General features: G+C 32.2%; 1 protein-coding gene across 4 annotated transcripts in view; it reads left to right on the top strand.

The window, feature by feature from the left end:
* Positions 1 to 21,810, top strand: part of SPOPL (speckle type BTB/POZ protein like) — a 71,066-nt gene that overhangs the window by 39,382 nt on the left and 9,874 nt on the right. For 2 of the 4 annotated variants that reach the window (XM_037848937.1, XM_037848934.1), the window contains 7 exons: positions 4,380 to 4,517; positions 4,701 to 4,822; positions 5,112 to 5,263; positions 6,821 to 6,948; positions 11,435 to 11,612; positions 11,693 to 11,748; positions 13,925 to 14,047. In XM_037848937.1, coding sequence (XP_037704865.1) covers positions 4,440 to 4,517; positions 4,701 to 4,822; positions 5,112 to 5,263; positions 6,821 to 6,948; positions 11,435 to 11,612; positions 11,693 to 11,748; positions 13,925 to 14,047 — 837 coding nt within the window. In that variant the 5' untranslated portion in view covers positions 4,380 to 4,439. Of the gene's footprint in view, positions 1 to 4,008; positions 4,029 to 4,354; positions 4,518 to 4,700; positions 4,823 to 5,111; positions 5,264 to 6,820; positions 6,949 to 11,434; positions 11,613 to 11,692; positions 11,749 to 13,924; positions 14,048 to 21,810 lie in introns of those variants that run through there. The other 2 variants (XM_037848935.1, XM_037848936.1) reach the window with 2 other exon arrangements.

Consider the following 21,810-nt stretch of genomic DNA (forward strand, 5'->3'; position numbering starts at 1 on the left):
GAATGTCATTAGGTACTTGATAGTCTTTTTTTTTTTTTTTCAAGTGGAGGAAAAAAATGGAATACTGTAAATAGCACTGCAACGGGAATTGGGAGATTTTTGTCTTTGTCCTTGTTCTAATAATTTCTAACATTGTAAACCTGGACTGTTCATTTCTCCATTCTGGTCCATTTTCCTCCCCTTGGCCCTCATCTATGTAATGAAACTTGGACCTGATAGTTAAAGGGCTTTTTCAACTCTGTAATATCAGGAGGAGCTGCATGATTCTATGGAAAGAGTACAGACTTTGGGCCATGGCAAATTATTGTTCGATGTCTAGCTCCAACCACTTTCTAACTATGCAGTCTAAAGTAAGCTATGCAATCTGTCTAAATCTGTTTTCTCATGGTTAAGATGGGACTATTACCACCCATCTCAGAGTTACTGAAAAATAAACAAGGTATGTAATACCTTGTAAATGTGCACAGATGCAGTCTGATCACCATCATTCTCCATACCCTCATCACATAATTATGTCATTTGAAGGAATAGCTGGTGGGAAAACAAAATCCATGTAGCCTTTTATTAAGTCCGCATTTATATAAGAATTATGTTAGTTACACTTTAGGAAGTGAATAATCCTTACACAGACATTAAAGAATTTTCTCTTCTTTACTCTGCTGGGTTTTTTTTGTTTCATTTTGTTTCAGTTTTATTGAGATATATTCACATACCATACAATCATTCATGGTGTACAGTCAGCTGTTCACAGTACCATCATATAGTTGTGCATTCATCACTGCAATATATTTTTTTGTCTTTTTTTTAATTCAGTTTTATTGAGATATTTACATACCATGCAGTCATCCATGGTGTACAATCAACTGTTCACAGTACCATCATATAGTTGTGCATTCATCACCCCAATCTATTTTTGAACATTTTCCTTATACCAGAAAGAATCAGAATAAGAATAAAAAAGAACACCCAAATCATGCCCCCCATCCCACCCTATTTTTCATTTAGTTTTTGTCCCCATTTTTCTATTCATCCATCTGTACACTGGATAAAGGGAGTGCGATCCACAAGGTTTTCACAATCACACTGTCAGCCCTTGTAATCTACATTGTTATACAGTCGTCTTTAAGAGTCAAGGCTGCTGGGTCAGAGTTTGGTAGTTTCAGGTATTTACTTCTAGCTCTTCCAATACATTAAAACCTAAAAAGTGTTATCTATATAATGCAGAAGCATGTCCACCAGAGTGAACTCTCAACTCCATTTGAAATCTCTCAGCCACTGAAGCTTTATTTCGTTTCATTTTGCATCCCCCTTTTGGTCAAGAAGATGTTCTCAATCCCAGGATGCCGGGTCCAGATTCATCCCTGGGAGTCATATCCTGTTTTGCCAGGGAGATTTACACCCTTGGGAGTCGGGTCCCACGTAGGGGGGAGGGCAGTGAGTTCACCTGTTGAGGTGGCTTAGTTAGAGAGAGAGGGCCACATCTGAGCAACAAAGAGGCACTCGGGGAGACTGTTAGGCACAGTTAGGGGTTTAGCCTCTCCTTTCCCTGCTGGTTTTTTTAAACTCATTTTTTAGTTATGTATTTTATTAGTATTACATTACTTTAGTGACTTCTTACAAAAGCTTAAACATTAAGAATTAAGGCTAAAGTTTTCTTTGACTTTAAATCTCCTTTTTTCTTACCATCTCTCCTGTCAACATTGTCACTGCAATACTAAAGTGCAATTCAGTCCACTTACCTGCCTATCTTCTTGTATGAACCTAAACCTCTATTAACTATATAAGCTATTTACATTTATAAAACTGAGATCCTTTTAGAGATACTCTTAGATTTTTTTGTAGGCAACATACCTTGAATACTTCCTGTCACTAAAAAATGAACATGCGCTATTTTCTATGTATGAATATTTCACAAAAACACACTATGTTTATACTTAATTATTTTTTCCCACATTTGTAATACTTTCCTTAAGATGTACTCCTAGATTGAATTGGACAAAATTTCTTTGTCAAAGGATATGAAGAACTTTAAGGCTTTCGATACTGATTTTAGAGTTGTCCTTCACAAAAGATTTACCAGAATAGTAATTTCTGCTTCTCTGCAATTTTTTCTGGCTGTACAGGTTGACAGTTTAAAATAATCTTTGATGATAAGAGAGGTGAAAAATGGCATGGGTTTTGTTTGTATTTTATTGATTACAAATGATATTAAACATTTTTTCTTTTGTAGTTATTCTCTTGTGAATTGCTTGTTCATCTCATCTCCACCTTCTGAATGTTTTTGAAATCATTCTTGGTTGCCAAAAACCATATAAATGTGTCTCATTGACATTAAATAATGCCATTCACATTTTCATATTTATAAAATAAGTAGTTTATTTAGTAGCATCATTTCCTTCCCTTTCTTGCCAAAAACTTCACCATAAAAAATGTGAAGGGAGGTTACTAAAACAGCTTTCCAATTTATATTTCCACTGGATATATATGAGAGTACCTTTCCCCAGAATTTTGGATTGTTGTCAGTCTGATAGGGAAAATGTGACTTAGGTTAATTAGTTTCTTTCTTTCTTTCTTTTTTTATTAGAGAAGTTGTAGGTTAACTGAACAATGATGCATAAAACTAAAAAAAAAATAGTTTTAATTTGTGTTTTTCAAATTATGAATGAAATTACTTTTTTTTCTGAATTATATGTCTGTATTTTTTATTTTATTCCCCTAATTTGTAGAGATTTTTTATATGTTAGGAAAATTTGTCTTTTATGTGTTATTATGCATTGCAAATATTTTTCTTGACTTGTTACTACTTTTGAAATTGGTCATGATGTTTCATTTTATTAGCTTACTTCAAGCCATTGGCAAAAGTGTTGACAGGGCAGGGCCCTTTCACTTCTTACTAGTTATTACCAATAATCATAAGTCTTTCATTGCATTTAACTATGAATTTGCCTGAACAGAATATCTAACTCATATTTCTGTTATGAAATGTAGAAAACAATGGTAGTTTCACCAGCCTAGAGATAGTCAGGAAACCAGCAACAAGAATGGTGGACTTGTTTTGGGGCTGGGAGTGAAAACCTGTGGCTTTGTCAGCTAAAAGTAGCAAACAACCCTCAGCTTTCTAGCCTGGCTAAAAAAATTCATATCGTAATGAAAAACTGAAGAGAGACATTGGTGGCCACACAATGTGGGGGAGCCAGATGTTGCAGTTAAACCCAGGAAAGTTACTAAAAGAGAAAACGACAACCCACAAAAAAATCAGAATCCGGAGTTGGTACAGTTTATTAACTGAAATGTCCAGCTTTCAACCAAAAATTTTGAGATGTGCAGAAAAACAGGAAACTAACACATGTTCAGGAAAACAAAAAAAAGCAGAAGCCAGTCACAAAGACTACATTTTGTAATTTTTATTTACAGAAATTTCTAGAAAAGGGATAACCTTTTCTAAAACTTTTAGTGTTGATGAGTGCACAACTGAATAAATTTACTAAGAATCACCCCCTTGTTTTGCCTTGTTTATTTTCATAGGATTCATGTAGTTTTCTACCCCTATTATTTATTTATTTTTTAATAAAAAATGGACTCTCCAGACTTGAGTCCCCATGTTAGAATGTAATCTTGATATCCCTGTGCCCACAAAGTATGCTGCTTAAGTAGTTCTTTCTGATCTTGCCTCTTTCTTTTATAGATTTTCCATTGTCTAGTCACTAGTGTGTCGGCCAGGTTATGAGAAATTGTGTCCAACTGAGTGTAGTAAGAGAACAGCTAACTGTAAGGAAATTTTATTATGTGCTTTGCTCAGTAAGAAACCCTCTGATTGGGATGAAGTTTTTCAGAGAACCTGTTTGTCTAAGATCAAGATAGACTTTTGTGGAAATCCATGTCATTCTTACAGCCTATTGCCTGTTAGATCCCATTTTATGTTTTAGTTAGTGCTCTGGAGTCTGACAGATGGGTGATTAATATTTGTAGTTTTCAGGGCTTTGCAACTCTTGGTTTTCATGAACACATCAGTAAACAGATGAAGGAAGGTAAATTGGATATTATTACTTGTTTTCTTTAAGTTTCCATATTTGTGGTTTTATGCATGTGATCTTATTAACAAGCTATATGTTATTTTGTGTTTTATAATATTTTGAAAAGTATGTCTTAGCAAAATAATGTCTTATATGTAAATGTTAAGTTTGATGTTAAGATTTCAACTGTATATCATACAGGTTTATTATTTCATTTCTTAAAAATTATTAAAATAATTTGAAATCCTCATGTGTCCCTTTATAGTCTAATTTGGGTGAAGTATGTTTTGTGACTGTTTACTTCTTCGCATTTGATTGAGTCAGTTAAACTTTTTGAACAGTAACTCGGCCTTCTTTTCTTTATAGATAAAGTACTCAACTGTGAGGGATACTGCATAAATCCTAAAAGACTGCAGTACGGTGGCAATGTCTCGGGAACCCACCCCACCTCTATCTGGAGAGATGTCTGTTGGCCCTGTAGCTGAAAGCTGGTGTTATACACAGGTACAGGCTGTTAAAAATGCCTTATTTTTTTAACATGTTACTTATAAACTTTAGAGTATTTTGAGACTATAATTTTGAAACACTAAAATAGAGGTGTTGAAAGATGGGTCATAGAATGTTTTAACGTGACAAGTTAAAAGCATAAAACTCATTATTATAAAGGTGGTTTTCTGAATCTCTTAGGTTAAAGTAGTAAAATTTTCCTACATGTGGACCATTAATAACTTCAGTTTTTGTCGAGAAGAAATGGGTGAAGTGTTAAAAAGTTCTACGTTTTCGTCTGGCCCAAATGACAAAATGAAATGGTAAGTAAGATTTTTATTTGTTTTGGTTTTGTGTTTTTCATGTTACCATGAACATGAACTGTTTTGTGGTTTTTTGTGGTTATTATTATTGTTCCTGAATGGGTATTAGTCTAATTTTGTATTTGATTGGTAATAAGTTTCTGAAGTATGGAGAATAATAAAGAACTGTGAGTAGACTGCCAGGAGTGCTGTTTGTGATAGTATTTAATGAATTATTTCAGTATTGCCTCTCTTTTTTGAACATGTGAAGTATTATATTCCTCCATGTGAGCCTGTTGTTTTATTTTAGGTGCCTGAGGGTAAACCCAAAGGGATTAGATGATGAAAGTAAAGACTACTTGTCCTTATATTTGCTTTTAGTCAGCTGCCCAAAAAGTGAAGTTCGAGCAAAATTCAAATTTTCCCTTCTGAATGCTAAAAGGGAAGAGACAAAAGCAATGGGTAAGTGATTTGCAAACTGGAGTGAAGAAGTCTCTGTGTAACTATGTACTGTGACTTCTGCACTTGTACCAAGAAAAGTCTGGGAATTTTTTTTTCACTAAAATCTGCTTAACTTAAAACATTTAATTTGAACAGTATTTAGTTAGTTTTAAATACTAGTGTAGAGCTATAATTGTTTTACTAAGTCTTAGACTTCATAAGACATGTAAAAGTAATTAAAAATAATACTAAAATTTAACTTTTTCATGCCCTAAAGTGACATTTACCTGTTGCTTGGAAAAATAATTGCTATTAGGGCAAAGTGTCTGGTTTAATGCCTGGCATATAATAGATGTTCAAGAAATATTTCTCTTCACCTTTGCCATTTTTGCCAGGTAATAAAATCTGAAGAACAGTATGAAAGGAAATAGAATGTCCTGATATTTTGTCACTAGAATTTTTTTGAGCAGTGGACTGAACACTGACTGAAAGGAAATCATATTTTTTTAGCCTCAGGACCTATTAAATTCATTCCAAAATTCACGTATATAGCCAGCTGAAATAATGTTCCCTAGAACTTATTGGAAATGTAGAATGTACATAGTAAGAAAATAAATCATAAACTGCCCTGTTAAATTTTAAATATTTTTTAGAAGTGAATCAGAATCAAACCACTTTATCAGGGAAAATCTATACTATCTATTCATTTATAAAAAATATCTTTTATTGCTGAGCAAATACATATTTTCATATACATTTTCACATTACCTAACCTTTGAGATAGTATAGTATTTCATAATTAGATTGTCATTGTTTTTCCACCTTCATTTTCTTCTTTTTGTATGGTGGATGGTGAATACTTTCTTTAGAGGATCTAGTTTATTTCAGAGTATATACTTGTTATCAGTATGTCAGACATTTGAAACCCTTCAGATATTTATTAACTTTTAAAAAATTTACTGAAAGTGTCTTTTGCTCTTTTATGAAAGTTTTTTTTTAAAGGTGAGGGGATTATGCCTAGAGACATAGAGATGGTATGGGGACTTTATTTAGCTTTTCACCAGTTAATGGATTTTTCTGTAGTTTAGTGAAGCTTAAATCAGTGGGGTAGGTCCCAGAAAAGCTTAAATGATGCTTTGGTGATTTAAGACATCCATTTTTAAAGGGAGAAGCAGGAAATGAGAGAGAATGTTTCTAATAGGGTCCTGGTACTAGATAATGACTACTATCTTAATGTATTTTGATCCTACTTCATTGTCTTACGGGGCCTAAATCGTTAAGAAAGATCTCTTTCTTCTCCACAAGATTTTATCTAGCTTTTCTTATATTTAGAGATAAAGAAATCTGAAATCAAGCTTATTAACAATGACCAAAATTTGAGTAGTGATGTGAAGTGATCTGATTCTACCTGACTTGACTTTTACGACATTTCACTTGTTAACACACGTAACTATGATTTTTATGACTGATGTATTGGCCAAATCCTATTTTTGCACATTTCACTTAACTGTGTTATCATTGAGGAAAATGTTTCTCAGATAATTGTTTTATGTAAACTTCTATTCTGTTTTCCACCAGAAAGCCAAAGAGCATATCGATTTGTACAGGGGAAGGACTGGGGTTTTAAAAAGTTCATTAGAAGGGATTTTTTGCTTGATGAAGCTAATGGTCTTTTACCAGATGACAAGCTTACATTATTTTGTGAGGTGGGTACATTTTTTATTTCAAGGAACTCCATGATTAAATTTAGTGATTTAGCAAAAATATGAACTATTAAAATATATGGGTCTACTTTAAAAATTAAGTAATCATAAAACTTATAAGGTTTTATTTGTAAATGACCAGAAAAGACTGCCCTCCTTATATCTTAGGAATCAATATAGTTACCCAGTCTGAAATCAGTTACTGAGAAAATATTGTTATATCTCTAGTTATAAACTATATACACAGTTATACTGTCGCAAGCTACATACTTCTTCCTTTTTAAAAGACTATGAATGTATGTATCTTTATATGAAAATTTCAGATATCTTCTTCATTCTGAATAAAGATATGATCAATATTTTTTGTCAATTCAGATTGATCATATTAAAAATTACTACTATAAGTGTGTCAGTTCGAATCCATACTTGAACGATAGTGAGAAGTGACTGAAAAAGATTGGGGAAGTTTTTTGTTTATTCCAACAATTGGAAAAAATTAACCAAATAGATGTTAGCATTCTAAGGAATGGTGTTTCAAATATTTACAACAAGCCCATGCCTAATGACAAACTGCTGATGAGGTTTATTTATGTCTGAAATGTTGTGTTTTGAAATTTAGCAGGATTGCTCCTGTCAAGTAATTTACACTTAAGATTTGTCTTAATTTGAGGTTTTGATTTGCATCTGTTATTGTTCTCTTTTAAGGGAAAGCCAGTGGAAAATGTTAATGATCCAGTAAACTAATGTTAAAATATTTCAACAGGTTATTATGGACCAGTAAGTGTCTTGGAAGCATGATAACTTCCTCAACTGCATCTAAGTTAGCTTTTATCTATTTACAGGAAATGTATAAAATTTTCTTGGCAAGATTACAACTTAATTGTATGTCATTATGTTGTGTTAGAAAAATAATTGAAATATGGCCCCAGAGACTACATAGTGTAAATATAGTGCATCTTGTTTTCACTTAGACAGGTTAAATGAACAGAATGATGAATTTGTTATGAATACAATTATTTGGTTGATAAAGCATATACAGCAAATGTCTTGAGCAGAGGTCATTAAATAATTTAACAAAAATTTATTCAAGCATTTGTTGTCAATAGGCAGCTATTCTAAGTAGTATTCTAAGTAAAATGTTATGCTATTTTAAGGTTTTAGTATCCATATTGTAGAAACAACTGAATTTTAGCAGTTATATTTCAACGTGTTAGTTTTTTAAAATCATGCAACCTTAGAATTAAAACAACCCCAAAAGCTTTTTATTCCAGTTTAAAACAAAAAACTAGTGCAGCTAAAGTCTTTTTGTGAATGAAGCTTTTAAGAAAATACGCTGTTTAGAATTGAAATAGTATTTACAGATCTTTTCCAAACGTATTGTGTTGGAACCTAGACAACCAAGAAATTCAGAATTAAGGCTGAAATTAAGTTTAAGATCCTTTTTTGTCATATATTTTTGAAGTATGCTTGTTATCCATATGTAGATTATATACCCTAGTGACCCCTAATAAGAGAACCCCCCTTGACATACATTTTAAGTTGGCATTGATCAGATTCAGCTTTGGATTCAGAAACCTGCACCTTTTTACTGATTTAGGCATTTATATCCTGGGCACTGTATTCAGTATAGGCAGTCAAAAAATACTTTTAACAATCATTCCTCATGCTCTCCATTGTTTTTTCCACTACTCTCATGGATACCCCTTCCTTCTACAGCATCTCCAGCACTGCTTGCAGAAGAGGAGGAAGCGTTGCACTGAGCCTACCTAAAGAACTGCCTCCTCCCCCTCCCCTGCAAGTGGTGCTGTAGACAGGTAAGGCAGTTTGGTGCTACCCTTTTTGTGCAAGACATAGCTTCATCTTGCAAGTTCCATACAGTGATTTAATTGGCCAGAAAGAGATTTCCAGCAGTGTAAACACCTCTGCCCCTTTCCTCCAAAGTGATGTAGACAATAGAATTGAGAAAAAAGTAGGAAAAAAATAGAAAACTGGTTAGAATTGTTCATCTTTTTGAATTCCAACAGATTGTAAATATGCTAATAGTCTACAGACTCATGCCATTCCATAATGTTTCATTTGGTCTGCAGTAGAAAAAAATATATATATACAGATAAAACATACATACTATGTTTTTCATAAACTTAAATTATAATTCATGTTTAAGGGCATGCCTTTTTTCCTGCCTATTTTTCTGTTCCTAAGATATCCATTCTGTTTTAAAATATTTGCATTTACCTTTTTTAGTTTGAAAGAGCAAATACAAACCTCAGGAAAGAATCTCAGCCTTTTTTCTGAATTTTTTATTCTAGATTCCATTCAACCAGAATGTTTGTTATCTATGTTTGAATATGTAATAGAGGAAAATATTTTTACTATTTTCTAAATTGCAGGTATCAAGAAAATAGTCATCAGAATTCAGTGATTATCAAATTTAGTTAGATTAATTTCTGCACTATAATCCCTTGAATACTCTCTGATGTACAAAATGTTAATTATGTCTTGGTTAAAATTTCTGGTTGCTATAATAATACTATGTAAATGCATGTATGTCAGTATAAAGCTTTTTGAATTATGATTGCTTAGACAGAATACCAATATAATGTCATCAGTATCTATGCCTGATAATAATGTTTTATTTTTTGATCTTTTTATTTCTTCGATCACCTAATTTTTGCCAAATTTTCACATTAGCTATATATTACTTTTAGTTGGGTTAATAGATAATAAATAGAATTCTAAGAAATCTTTTCCTAAATTCAATATATCATCACATCTTTATAACTTCACTGCATACATTATACAAGTAAACATACCCAGGTCCAACCACTGCTTGATATGAACAAATAAATACTATCTCTGTGATAAAAAGCTAACTGAACTCTGAATATCAACACCAACAGTTTTGGTTTATGAATCATTAGGTTATAATATATGGTGTAACAGGGAAATCAGGTAGGGATTAGTGAAGGCTTTTTCTGTTGTGTAGTTATTAAAATTTTAGAAATAAAATTTTGAATGATTAAAAACTTAAATACTAAAAACTTAGGAGAACTTTTTTTGGTGGGTTGATCATGTACACAGTAATTTGATTCCCATATTTAGAATACCTCAGAAGATTGCTGTGATAAATGCTGTCTGAACCATAATTATGTTAAATTAGTATTGCTAATTTTTTAAATATTCAAAGAAGCATTGCATAATACAAAGAGCCCTAAAAAAGGAATCAGTAATATAGGTCTAGTCTTCCTCTACTACTAACTAACTAGCACTGTGACTTAGGGCACTTCACTTTGACTTCTTTTATAAAATATAAGGTGATTGGACTAGATGATTTCTATGATACATGTGATTCCCAAAGGTTTATACACATGTTGAGGGAAGGAAAAATAGTTAATAAAAATAGCCTATTAAAAATAAAGATTTTCCAGTTGTTCTTTGTAAGTGTCCATTCATTCACATGGGATACATATTTGTACATCTGGGTGAATGGGGACTTTTGAGACTATCTCCAGATGTTTACATTGGACTGTTATTATACATTAACTGTTAGCCTGTTTATAGTTTGCTCCAGTTTAACCATTTCTAATTTAAAATTTCTAAATAATTTATTGTATTTGTGTTCTTAATAAAACTTTCCCTTTATTTAATAAAAGCCTTTTGAAATGTTTTTAAGTGAATTCAGTTGTATTAGTTATCTATTGATGCATAACCAGTTACTCCAAAACTTAGCAATTTAAAAATAACAACTATACATAATTAACTTAACTCTTTTAAAACAAATGCTTTATTTACTCAGAAACATTTTTTTTACTAGTTGAAGGTAGTAGTTTCTTTAATTTATTAAATGTAATGTGAAATTTTCAATAATATATATAATACTGCTTCTTAAAAAGATTTCCATGAACTTTAATAATCAAAATTATTTTTGAGGAAATTCTTGCAATTTATAATGAGCATGATATTTAAATCATTTTTACTACAATTGAAACATGTAGGAATGACACTTAATATACTTCCCTACTTGAATAATATAGAATACAAAATGTCATTGTGAGCCTTATATTTACTGTATATATAATAAAATTTAAATATTTGTGGGTCTGAAATGTGAGAAAATAAAAATTAAAGAAATCTCTTCCTCCACCTTACAAGAATGTCTTCTTGTTTGCATTTGATATCACAATATGCCACTTTTTCTGTTGAGAAAAGTTTTTGGAATTATTTTAATAATGAAGCATTTCAACCAATTGATAAGCCATTTATTTACATAATATTTCATTAAAACAAGTCTAATATGTTTCTAATTTCTGTCATTTTTTTCCTTTAAAATGTATTTTAAAATTCATTTCCCACGTATTAGGATTTTTGATTAGGAGTTAATGGGATTTTTCAGATGATTTTAAGTATAGGAAATATTAGTATGCATTCCATAACTGATTATTGATATTAATTTGTGAAAATGTTTTTCCTGCTGTCCCTTTTTTATTAGGTGAGCGTGGTCCAAGATTCAGTAAATATATCAGGACATACTAATACAAATACTTTGAAGGTACCTGAATGTCGACTAGCAGAAGATTTAGGTAATCTCTGGGAAAACACAAGATTTACAGATTGCAGTTTTTTTGTGAGAGGACAAGAATTTAAAGCTCATAAATCTGTGCTTGCAGGTACTTTCTACTTTTAGGTAATATAGTATGATTCTTTTATAAACTCGTGCACTAAATAATGATGCTTAATCTTGTTACAGCACGTTCCCCAGTTTTTAATGCAATGTTTGAACATGAAATGGAAGAAAGCAAAAAGGTAAACATGGTTTAAAGGCTAATATTTAATTTGTACAAATGTAGAATAGTGGAATGTGTATTTTTAAAGTAATGGTGCATGTTTTCATTTTCATACTTTGATAAGTAAGGAAAAAATTTAGAAACAAATAGAAGGATGGGGAAAAAATGTGTTCTATAGTAGAACAATAAATGTAGCCCTGAATGCGTGCAAGTAATGGCTGTTGGAATGCCTGTCTAGTGGATAAATGGTAGGTCTTATCCAGAAACATCGTTCTGGCCCATGGCTGTTTGAGAAGTCTCTGGTTAAAATGTGTATCTCCCATTTCTAGACTTTTAGGGGTTGATTGTGGAATTTTTTTTCTAAAAACAAAATAGCATCTGCATTCTTTTTGCCACTAAAACAAGAGGATATTAGACTTAATAAAAAGGACATAGATTGCTCAATATTACTGTACATTAACTGCAACCTAGATATTACTAGTTTGAGTTCCGCAGACATTTTTCTTTCACTTGTCATCTTGAAATCTAGTCAGATTAGAGATCAGAGGTGGAATCTTTACTAGTTGCATAAAGCAGGGTTTTAGGCCTCCAACTTCTCCAGAGTTTCTTCATGTGGCTCAGAATTAGAGGCTGAAATAAAATAGTTGCTTTCTTTGTTTGATGGTTGGTCTGAGCAGGTGCTGTGATCGGCTTTCTCATGACTTCCAAGTGGGGAGGCATCAGTGATAGCAAATGTTATTGGCAGCAAAGGATCAAAAAAGTTTGGTATTGTTTAGTTTTAGATATTTACCTTCTTTGATAGTAGGAAAGAAACCAAATACAAGGATATAGGAGTAAAAAATCAACTAGTCTACATGGTCAAAAATATAGTTATGCAAAGTGAGGACCATAGTTAACAGTAATGTTGTAATATTCTTTCCTAGTAACAAAGATACTATACCAAAGCTAAGCATCAATAACAAGGGTATATAAGGCGTATGGGATTTTGTTTTTTCTTTTTTTGTTTTTGAGCAGTGATAATGTTCTCAAATTGATTGTGGTGGTGAGTGCATAACTATGTGATTATACCAAAAGCCAATGATTGTACACTTTGGAAGGATTGTATGGTGTGTGAATAAAGCTGTAAAAAAAAAAACAAAAGTAAATAAGTAGGACACTCGGAACTAAAGATAAGTTTGAGAAAACTGATTTATAGCTGCAGGGGATTGTTAAAAAAAAAAAGTAAAAAAAAAATTTCCAAGTACTCAAAGTTTATCTAGTAATAAGAATCAACAGAGAGAAAGGGCACTAGATGGAGTTCAGGAAGCCCAAGTTCTTTACTGCTCTCCCAATTTGGCCTGTGAGCTCCTTGAGGATGGGTCCTTGTTTTGCTCATAATTGCATCTCATTATGCCTGGCATATAGTAGGAAGCTATTTAAAAGTATGTACTTATGCCATTTTGGCATGACAGTATGTTCACAATATATCATAGTGGATTACGAAAACAGTATGAACAATGTGCATCCATTTCCACAGAGAAAAATCTGGAAGCATATTAAAACTGCTACATTAAGAACATTAACTTTGAAAAAAAAACGTTCAACTTGTCCCTTTGGATTTGAGTATTTCTCTAGTAACCAAGGAGATGTCAGTAGATAATATTACATGCTATTTTTTTAAATAGAGATTTCTGAGACAGTGAGATCTGGTATTGTCACAAATACCCAGCCCTACTTTTGTTTAATGCTGGAAATGGACCCACTACTTAATAGGGTATTAGACCTTGTATTAAGACCTAGTAATTCCATAAAGAAAAACTTAATAGCCATCTTCCTCTACAAAAACTGAACACAAATGTGTGGTTTCGTTTTGTTTTGTTTTGTTTTTAATTTTTTAATTGAAAAATTGGGACTTACGTGGTAGTACTAGGCTGGGTCCTAGTGTCAGGACATGGGCTCTCCAGCTGGTCGTGGTCCCCACCCCTCACACAATGTATGCTGCTCCTCTTAGATCTGCCTGCTTAACTTTTCCTGCTTAGCTTACTGAAGATGTTTTTACCTCAATTTAAAATAAAATTTAGAAATGGCTCTGTATGTGTACTTGAGTTATAAAGTAGTTGAGTACAAATTTGGGGGCTTTAAATTACTGTCAGCGATTACTTTGATTCATTTGTGTGTTTCTTTAAATATCTTTTTTGTGTTGTTTTCAATATCAGAATCAAGTGGAAATAAATGATGTAGACCCTGAGGTTTTTAAAGAAATGATGAGATTCATTTATACAGGGAAAGCACCAAACCTTGACAAAATGGCTGACAACTTGTTGGCAGCTGCAGACAAAGTAAGTAATTAGGTCTTAAGAAGCTGAAAAAATGTCCTCAAGCTTGATTTATATTGAAAACTGTCGTCAAATTAAAAATCCAAATAACTTGAAATATTGAATTAATTTTTATTATTTTTAGATGACTCTTAAGGGTTTTATGAAATAGTTTGTAGTGAGATGATATGGAAATGAGATTTTTGAAATCAACAGGATGTAAAAATATCTTGAACCAGTTAGAGTGTATGGACAAAAGTGAATTTTTCATGGGAAATTAAACTGTAAACTCAGTTTTTAGTGCATCATTACTCCCTTTTATAAAAATACACAGTAGCTTATATAATTTTTTAAACTTTTTTTATTGTAGAATCTAACATATATATAGAAGTGATAACTTTCCAGGTGCAATTTAACAAATAGAAAATTTCAAAGAATATTATGGGTTACAGTTCCAGTTTCAGTTGCTTCCTTATTGTAAAATATAACATATATACAAAAAAGGTGGCAGCTTTCAAATTACAATTTAACAAGTAGCTGTAGAACAAATTTCAAAGGCTGCTATGGGTTACAGTCCCATTTCACTTCTTTCCTTCTAGGTATTCTAACCCTAGCAACTAAGAAAAAGAAAATTATGATTCAGTATTCATAATCCTTTGTTAAGCAAATATAATTTAATGCAGTTTTCAGATAGTCTTGGTCTAAGATATAGGGCATGACCTTGATATTTTATATAATTTAATTCTCTGTATTCATAAATTTATTTTTTAGTATAACAGTATAGAAAGAGAAAAAATAATGCTATCAATTTTATAATGCTCTTTCTTAATGGAGATTTCTTGAAGGTAGGGAAATAGTACAAAAATATCAGAAAATCTCTAAGCTATTTGTTTTCAGTCCTGAAAATGTGTTTGAATTGCCTAGGGAGCTTTCTCCAAAACTACCAATGCCCATGCCACTTCCCAAATTTAATTAGAGTGTAAAAGGGCTCAGGCACTGGTCTTTAAAAAGCTGCTAGGTAGTTCTGAGGTTTAGTAGACATTGAGAACCACTTCTCTAAGCCATTGTTTTAAACTGTACTTCATGTCCTGTTAATCTCTTGCAAAATGATTTTGCTGGCATAACAATTTTTAATCATATGAACCAATTGCTGGGCAAGATGACTCCAAAAGAACTACAAAGGAAGGAAGCCAAGTCTAAAAATAGGCATGTGTAACAACAGTCCACACTCACATAGTCAAATGTGTGAGAGCAGCATTCTGGAGGGCTTAACTGGCATTATTCCTCTCATTGGAAAGTGTTTAAAAAGTGAAATGAAAACAGCAAAACAAACCAAAAAACATTTTTTTACATACATTAGTCCCATTGGTGTCAAATCTCCTTGAGTGCAGTAAGTAGCTTTAGTTATATCCTAACACGATTTATGATTTAAGAAGTTATTACTTAAATTTGATTTCCAGCATTTTATATAGACACACACACACACCTACACATGAATACACATATGCATGCATACATGTGAATACACATGCACACACTTTGACAAGTCAGGGCAGTTGGTGATTTTGGTAAATTAAAGTATATTTGCTAAACTTGAATACATAATATAAGTGTAAGATGAGTGTAATTTGAAGGGATTTATGGAAATAAAATATGTACTTTGAATTATTTTATCTTTAATCTAGAAAGGAATTATCTAAATAATCAACATTATTCTTAAAGGTTCATAAGAATTTATGAAAATGTCACATTCATTTTTAGTAGTAATAATTTAGTGTTATATATTATACATAATAATTTGAAAATGCCAAATATGTTTAAGCATTTTATCACTGAAATTAATTACAAAAGACAGTAGGTAACGTAAGTCTACAAATGGAATAAAATACTTTATAATTCTTTTTCCATTTGGGCTACTTTGACAAGATACCTCAAATTTTTATGCAATTTAAATATATAAGAAAAGTCTGGCCAGATAGATTGTCTGAAACTTATTTTAAATGTAGCCAGTAAATATCTGAGAATGTAATTCTTAGACTTTTGACTTTTAATAACCTGATTTGTGCATGTGTGTAAGCAAACTACTCAAGGCTGGGGAAAGAACCATTTGCAAATATTATATACAGCAGCGCCCAGCACTCATAAATGGTTGGGAATATTGTCTGTTATGTAAACAATTTAGTGCCCTTTGAGAAATATTTTTATGATGTAACTTCTATTTATGTTTTTCATCATTTATCATAAGCCCTTTGCCTTTTCTCTCATATGAAAGTGCATTAGCTTTACAAATTTGTAGAAAAACAAAACACTACATCCCCTTTATAAAGTCTGCATTCTACTTTCCTTTATGTTTTAACTGAAATAAAAATTTCTGTAAAGTTAATGGTCTTGATTCTTAAAAATTGTTGAGCATTGATTAAGCAACAGGGAACACTGAATTATATTGCCACCCTAACTATTGCCATTTAGTTTCTTAAAAGACCTTACAGTTATTTTTGTATCTTGTTTCTCACAAAGGCTACAGTCAGAATTTATAAATTTACTATTTTAGCTAAAGTTTGATGGCTGATCACTTTTTAATACTAATTTGGTTTTGATGAAGATATTTGAAAACCAGCCAGGAAATTAAATATGATAATATAGGTGCTTCTACTTCTGGCCAAGATGAAGTAATAGTGACCAAATTTACCCTCCCACCTGAAGCAGTGAAAAATTAAAAAATAAATAGAATATATGGACACGTGGTTTTCAAGACACTGGATATGTGACAGCAAAGGACACTAATACCTGGAAAACCTATTGTCTCAACTTACTGTCTTGAGAGAGTTTCTATGACACAGAACAGAGATAAGGAACCCAGGCAGAGCCAGACATTCCTTGAAATGATGAAGCTGAGAGTTGAGGAAGAGCAAAGCGGATAGAGTTTACAAGACAAGTACTGGAAAGGAGTGATTTGCAGAAGGAGAAAATACTGGAGATCTTGTCTTCCCTGGAGTATTAAGCGGGGTACTAATTAATGTATGTGTGTGAACAAATTACCTACCGTTGGGGAAAGAACCATCCAAGAAGATTCCACACAATAGTGCTCATTGCTTATAAAAGACTGGGAATATTGCCTGGTTACACTAGCCAAACTGGAAAACTTCATAATTTGTGGGGCATTGAATAGAATACTTAGAATGGTCTTGAATACTTTACATTGCTCTGGTCCTGTCTAACAGGATTTTAAAAAGTAAGACCCAAAGGGTAACACTGACTTCCAAGTAACAAATTGTCCCAGAACAAAGCTTGTCTTAACAAGACAAAATTCACAATATATGATACCCAATGAAAGATTACAAAGAATCCAAAGGATTTAGGTACAACCCATAATGAGAAGAAAAGAAACAACCAATTGAAACCAACCTAGAACTGAAACAAATGTTGGCAGGCAGTGAAACATTACTATAAATCTTCTAGATGTTCAAAAGTTCAGTAGAGGCATCAAATTTCTTGAGAAGAAAAATATACTCAGTAGAATTAACAACAGAGTAGGCATTGCAGACAAAAAGATTAGCATAGCAATAGAAAATACCCAACTTAAAACACATACAGAAATAATACCTACCCCAAATGAAGACATATTAGCGAGCAGTGGGGCAACCTCAAGTGGCCTGATAGGCATGTAATGGATGCCTTGAGGAAGAGGAGAATGATGTGGTTAGAAAAAAATATTTGAAGAAGTTATGGCTGAAAATTTTCAAGATTTGATGAAAACTACAAACCCAAGAAACAGAATGAACCCCAAGCATTAGAAACATGAAGAAAACAACACCAAGGCACATCTTAATCAAATTTCTCAAAACCAGTAATAGAAAAAAAAACCTTAGAAATACAGAAAAAAAATACATGTTATGTAAAAAAGGAAGAGAGATAAGGAAGACAGCAGATTTCTCATTGGAAACAGTGCAAGCGAGAAGAGTGGAACAGCATTTTCAAAGAACTGAAAGAACAACCCTGTCAAACTATAAGTCTATACCCAGCAAAAATGTCTTTCAAAAATACAGATGAAATATACTTTTTGATATGAAAAAGCTGAAAGAATTCATCACTACCCTACATGAGCTGTTAAAGGAAGTCCTTCAGGGAGTAGGAAGATAATATCAGAGGAAATTACAAAACTACACAAAGGAGCGAAGAGCACTGGAAGTGGTAACAACATGAGTAATTCTTTTTCTCTTATTTATCTCTCTTTAAAAACCAATTGTTTCAACAAAAATAATAACAGTGTATTCTAGGGTGTATTACAAGTATAAGTAAAAATATGTATGAGTGAAATGTAAGACAAGAATAGCATAAAGCCTGAAGAGGAGTTTGTATTGTGAAGTTATTATAGTTGAAGTAAAGTGGTAAATATGACTTGGAGGTAGACTGTGATAAATTAAGGGTGAGCCCTAAAGAAACCATTATGATACCAAAACAAGGAATTACAGATTTTTAAGCCAACGTAAGAGATACAATGGAATGAAAAAAATGCATACAGTTAATCCAGAAGGCAGCAGAAAAAGAGGAAAAGGGAAACAAAACAGCAAGGTAGTAGACTTAAATCTACCTACATTAAATGTAAATGTCTAAAAACCCCAAGTAAAAGGCATAGATTATCAGAGTAGATAAAATAACAAGACTTGACTTTATGCTGATACAAGAAACCCACTTTAACTTTTAACTTATCTGTCTTTAAATAAAGGATATAAAAGATACACCATGCTAACATTAATCAGAAAACATCTGAATGTTCAATAAAGCTTATTGTAAAGTTTCCTAGATTGTAAACTCTTACAGCAGTCACATCTATTCCTGAGTTTTAACTGTTATTTAAGAGATGTTTATTTGGTACAATCTTATTTAACCTGTATGGTCAGTATTTAAACAACATAAATACATGGAACCTAGAATAGGGAACTTACTCTGTATAGGTTAATGTAACACCCGGATACATCCCAGAGTATTTTGGGCAGAAAGTAAACAAAAACAAACAAACAAAAAAATTGTGTGTGTGTGTGTGTGTGTGTGTATATATATATATATATATATATATATATATGTATATGTATATATGTGTGTGTGTGTGTGTGTACATATGTATATGTAAAGTCCCCTTGAGGGACTGAGGACAAATGTGGAAATACTAAACTTCCCCACTTGGGGATTCCTGATACTCTCACAATCATTAGGGATTCCCAATTTAATAAGCCAAGCCCTTGATCTTAGAGCTTGCCTTTATCAGACTTATTCCTGCAAAGGAGAAGCTAAGCCTACTTATAATTATGCTTAAGAGTCACAGAGAATCTCTTGTTGCTCATGTGGCCCCTCTCTCTCAGCCAACTCTGCAAATAAACTCACCACCCTCCCTCCTACAAGGGACATGACTCCCAGGGACTCCCAGGGGTGTCAGTCTCCCTGGAAATGTGGGACATGATTCCCAGGGGTGATCCTGGCCTTGGCATTGTGGGATTGAGAATGCCTTCTTGACCAAAAGGGGGAAAAGAAATGAAATAAAGTTTCAGTTGCTAAGAGATTTCAAATGAAGTCATGAGGTCATTCTTGAGGATATTCTTACGCATTATATAGATATTCCTTTTTAGTTTCTAGTGTATTAGAATAGCTGGAAGGAAATACCTGAATCTGTTGAACTCTTATCTAGTAGACTGGATTCTTGATGATGATTGCATAACTGTATAGCTTTTATCATGTGAAAACATTGGGATTGACACTCCCTTTATCCAGTGTAGGGGCAGATAAGTAATAAAATAAAGAAAAAAATTATATAAATAATAGGGGGATAAGGAGTATGGGATGTTTTGGGTGTTCTTTTTTTTTTTTTTTTTCCTTTATTTTGGAGTAATGAAAAGGTTCTAAAATTGATTGTGGCGATGACCGCACAACTCTAAGATGATACTGTGAGCCATGATAGTATACTTTGGATGGATTATTTGGTGTCTGAGTACATCTCAATAAAATTGCATTAAAAAAAGCTAAATTCTTTAAACTCATCTGATTAGTCATTTCTGTTCTCACAGCAACAGGTAAAATATCATAATGGTTGTTTCTCATTCACAATAAATTTAACATTTTAAGTAATGTAAAAACAAACAAAAAAAGATATCTGGATTGGCTGTATCAATATAAAGCAAAGAAGATTTCAGAGCCAACCTGGGGTGAAGAATGTCATTTCATACTGATAAAGGGATCAACATATCTAGAGGACAAGGATAATGCTAAATGTTAATGCATATAATAAAAGAGATTCAAAATACATGAAATATAACCTGATAGAACTTCAAGGAGAAATAGATCTACACTTCAGATCAGAGATTTCAACACACCTCTCTTAATAATTAATAGAGAGCAAATAGGTAGAAAAGTAGTAACAGTAAGGATAATAGCAGACTTGAACAACACTGTAAATCAATTTGACATAATTTACATTTACAGAACCTTAACCCAACAAACTGCGGAGTACTTTTTTCGAAGTGCACATGGACTGTTTACCAAGATAGATGATATTCTGGGCATAAAACAAATCTCAATAAATTTAAAAGGTTTTCAACTCATGGACTTAAATTAGAAATCATTGACAGATATCTGAAAAATCCTGAAATATTTGGAAACTATTAAATAATACACTTCAAAATAGCCCATGCATCAAAAAGAAGAAATCAAAAGGAAAAATAGAAATAATTTTCATTAAATGAAAACAAAACCACAACATCAAAATTTGTGAAATGCTGCTAAATCAGTATTAGAGGAAATTCTGTTAGAAAAGAAGGTCTGAAATCAATGATTTCAGCTTTCACCTGAAGAAACTAGAAAAAGAAAAGCAGATTGCACCTAAGGTAAGCTGAAGAAAAAATATACACAAGATCAAAATGGGAATCAGTGACATAGAAAACAGAAAAGCAGTTGAGATCAATTAAACCAAAAGATGGTTCTTTGAAAAAAAAAATAAAATTGGCAAGCCCCTCTAGCCTGGTTGACTAGGACAAAAAGAAGACACAAATTTCAGTAAATTAGACAACTGATATTACAGTTATGAGAGAGATGTCATCACTTATTCTACAAAAATTAAAAGGATAATAGGGAATATAATACCCTTTTTGCCAGTATATTAGAGTATACTTAATATGAAATGGATAAAATTCCTTTGAAAGTCAAAAACTCAAGAAGACATAGATAACCTGAATAGATATATCTATTAAAGTAATTGATTTGTAGTTGAAAAACTTTTCCATAAGAAAACTCCAAGCTTAGATGTCTTCACTGGTGAATTCTAAGCATTTAAGAAAGAAAGAAAAATTTTACCCAAACTTTTCAGGAAATTAAAAAGACATGAACACTTCCCCCAGCTTATTCTGTGAGGCCAGCATTACTTTGATAACAAAAGCAGATGAAGACATTACAACAAAAGAAAATTGCAAACCAATGACCTACAATATTTTAGCAAATTTAATTTAACTTTATGAAAAGAATGAGACATCACAGCCAAGCAAGGTTTGTCCCAGATTGTAAGTTTGGGTTAACATTTGTAAATTAATCAATGTAATTTGCTACATTAACAAAAAAGAAGAATCATGATTTTCCCAATAGATGGCAGAAAAAGCATTTGACAAAATTTAATATATATTCCTGATAAAAACTCATCAATCTGGAAATAAAAGAGAACTTCCTCAACCTTCCTCAACCTTCTAAGGAACATCTATGAAACATCGTATTTACAGGCATACCTCGTTGATGCTGTGGGTTCTGTT

Source organism: Choloepus didactylus, chromosome 9 (assembly GCF_015220235.1).
Source record: "Choloepus didactylus isolate mChoDid1 chromosome 9, mChoDid1.pri, whole genome shotgun sequence".
In the NCBI taxonomy this organism is placed as follows: domain Eukaryota; kingdom Metazoa; phylum Chordata; class Mammalia; order Pilosa; family Megalonychidae; genus Choloepus; species Choloepus didactylus.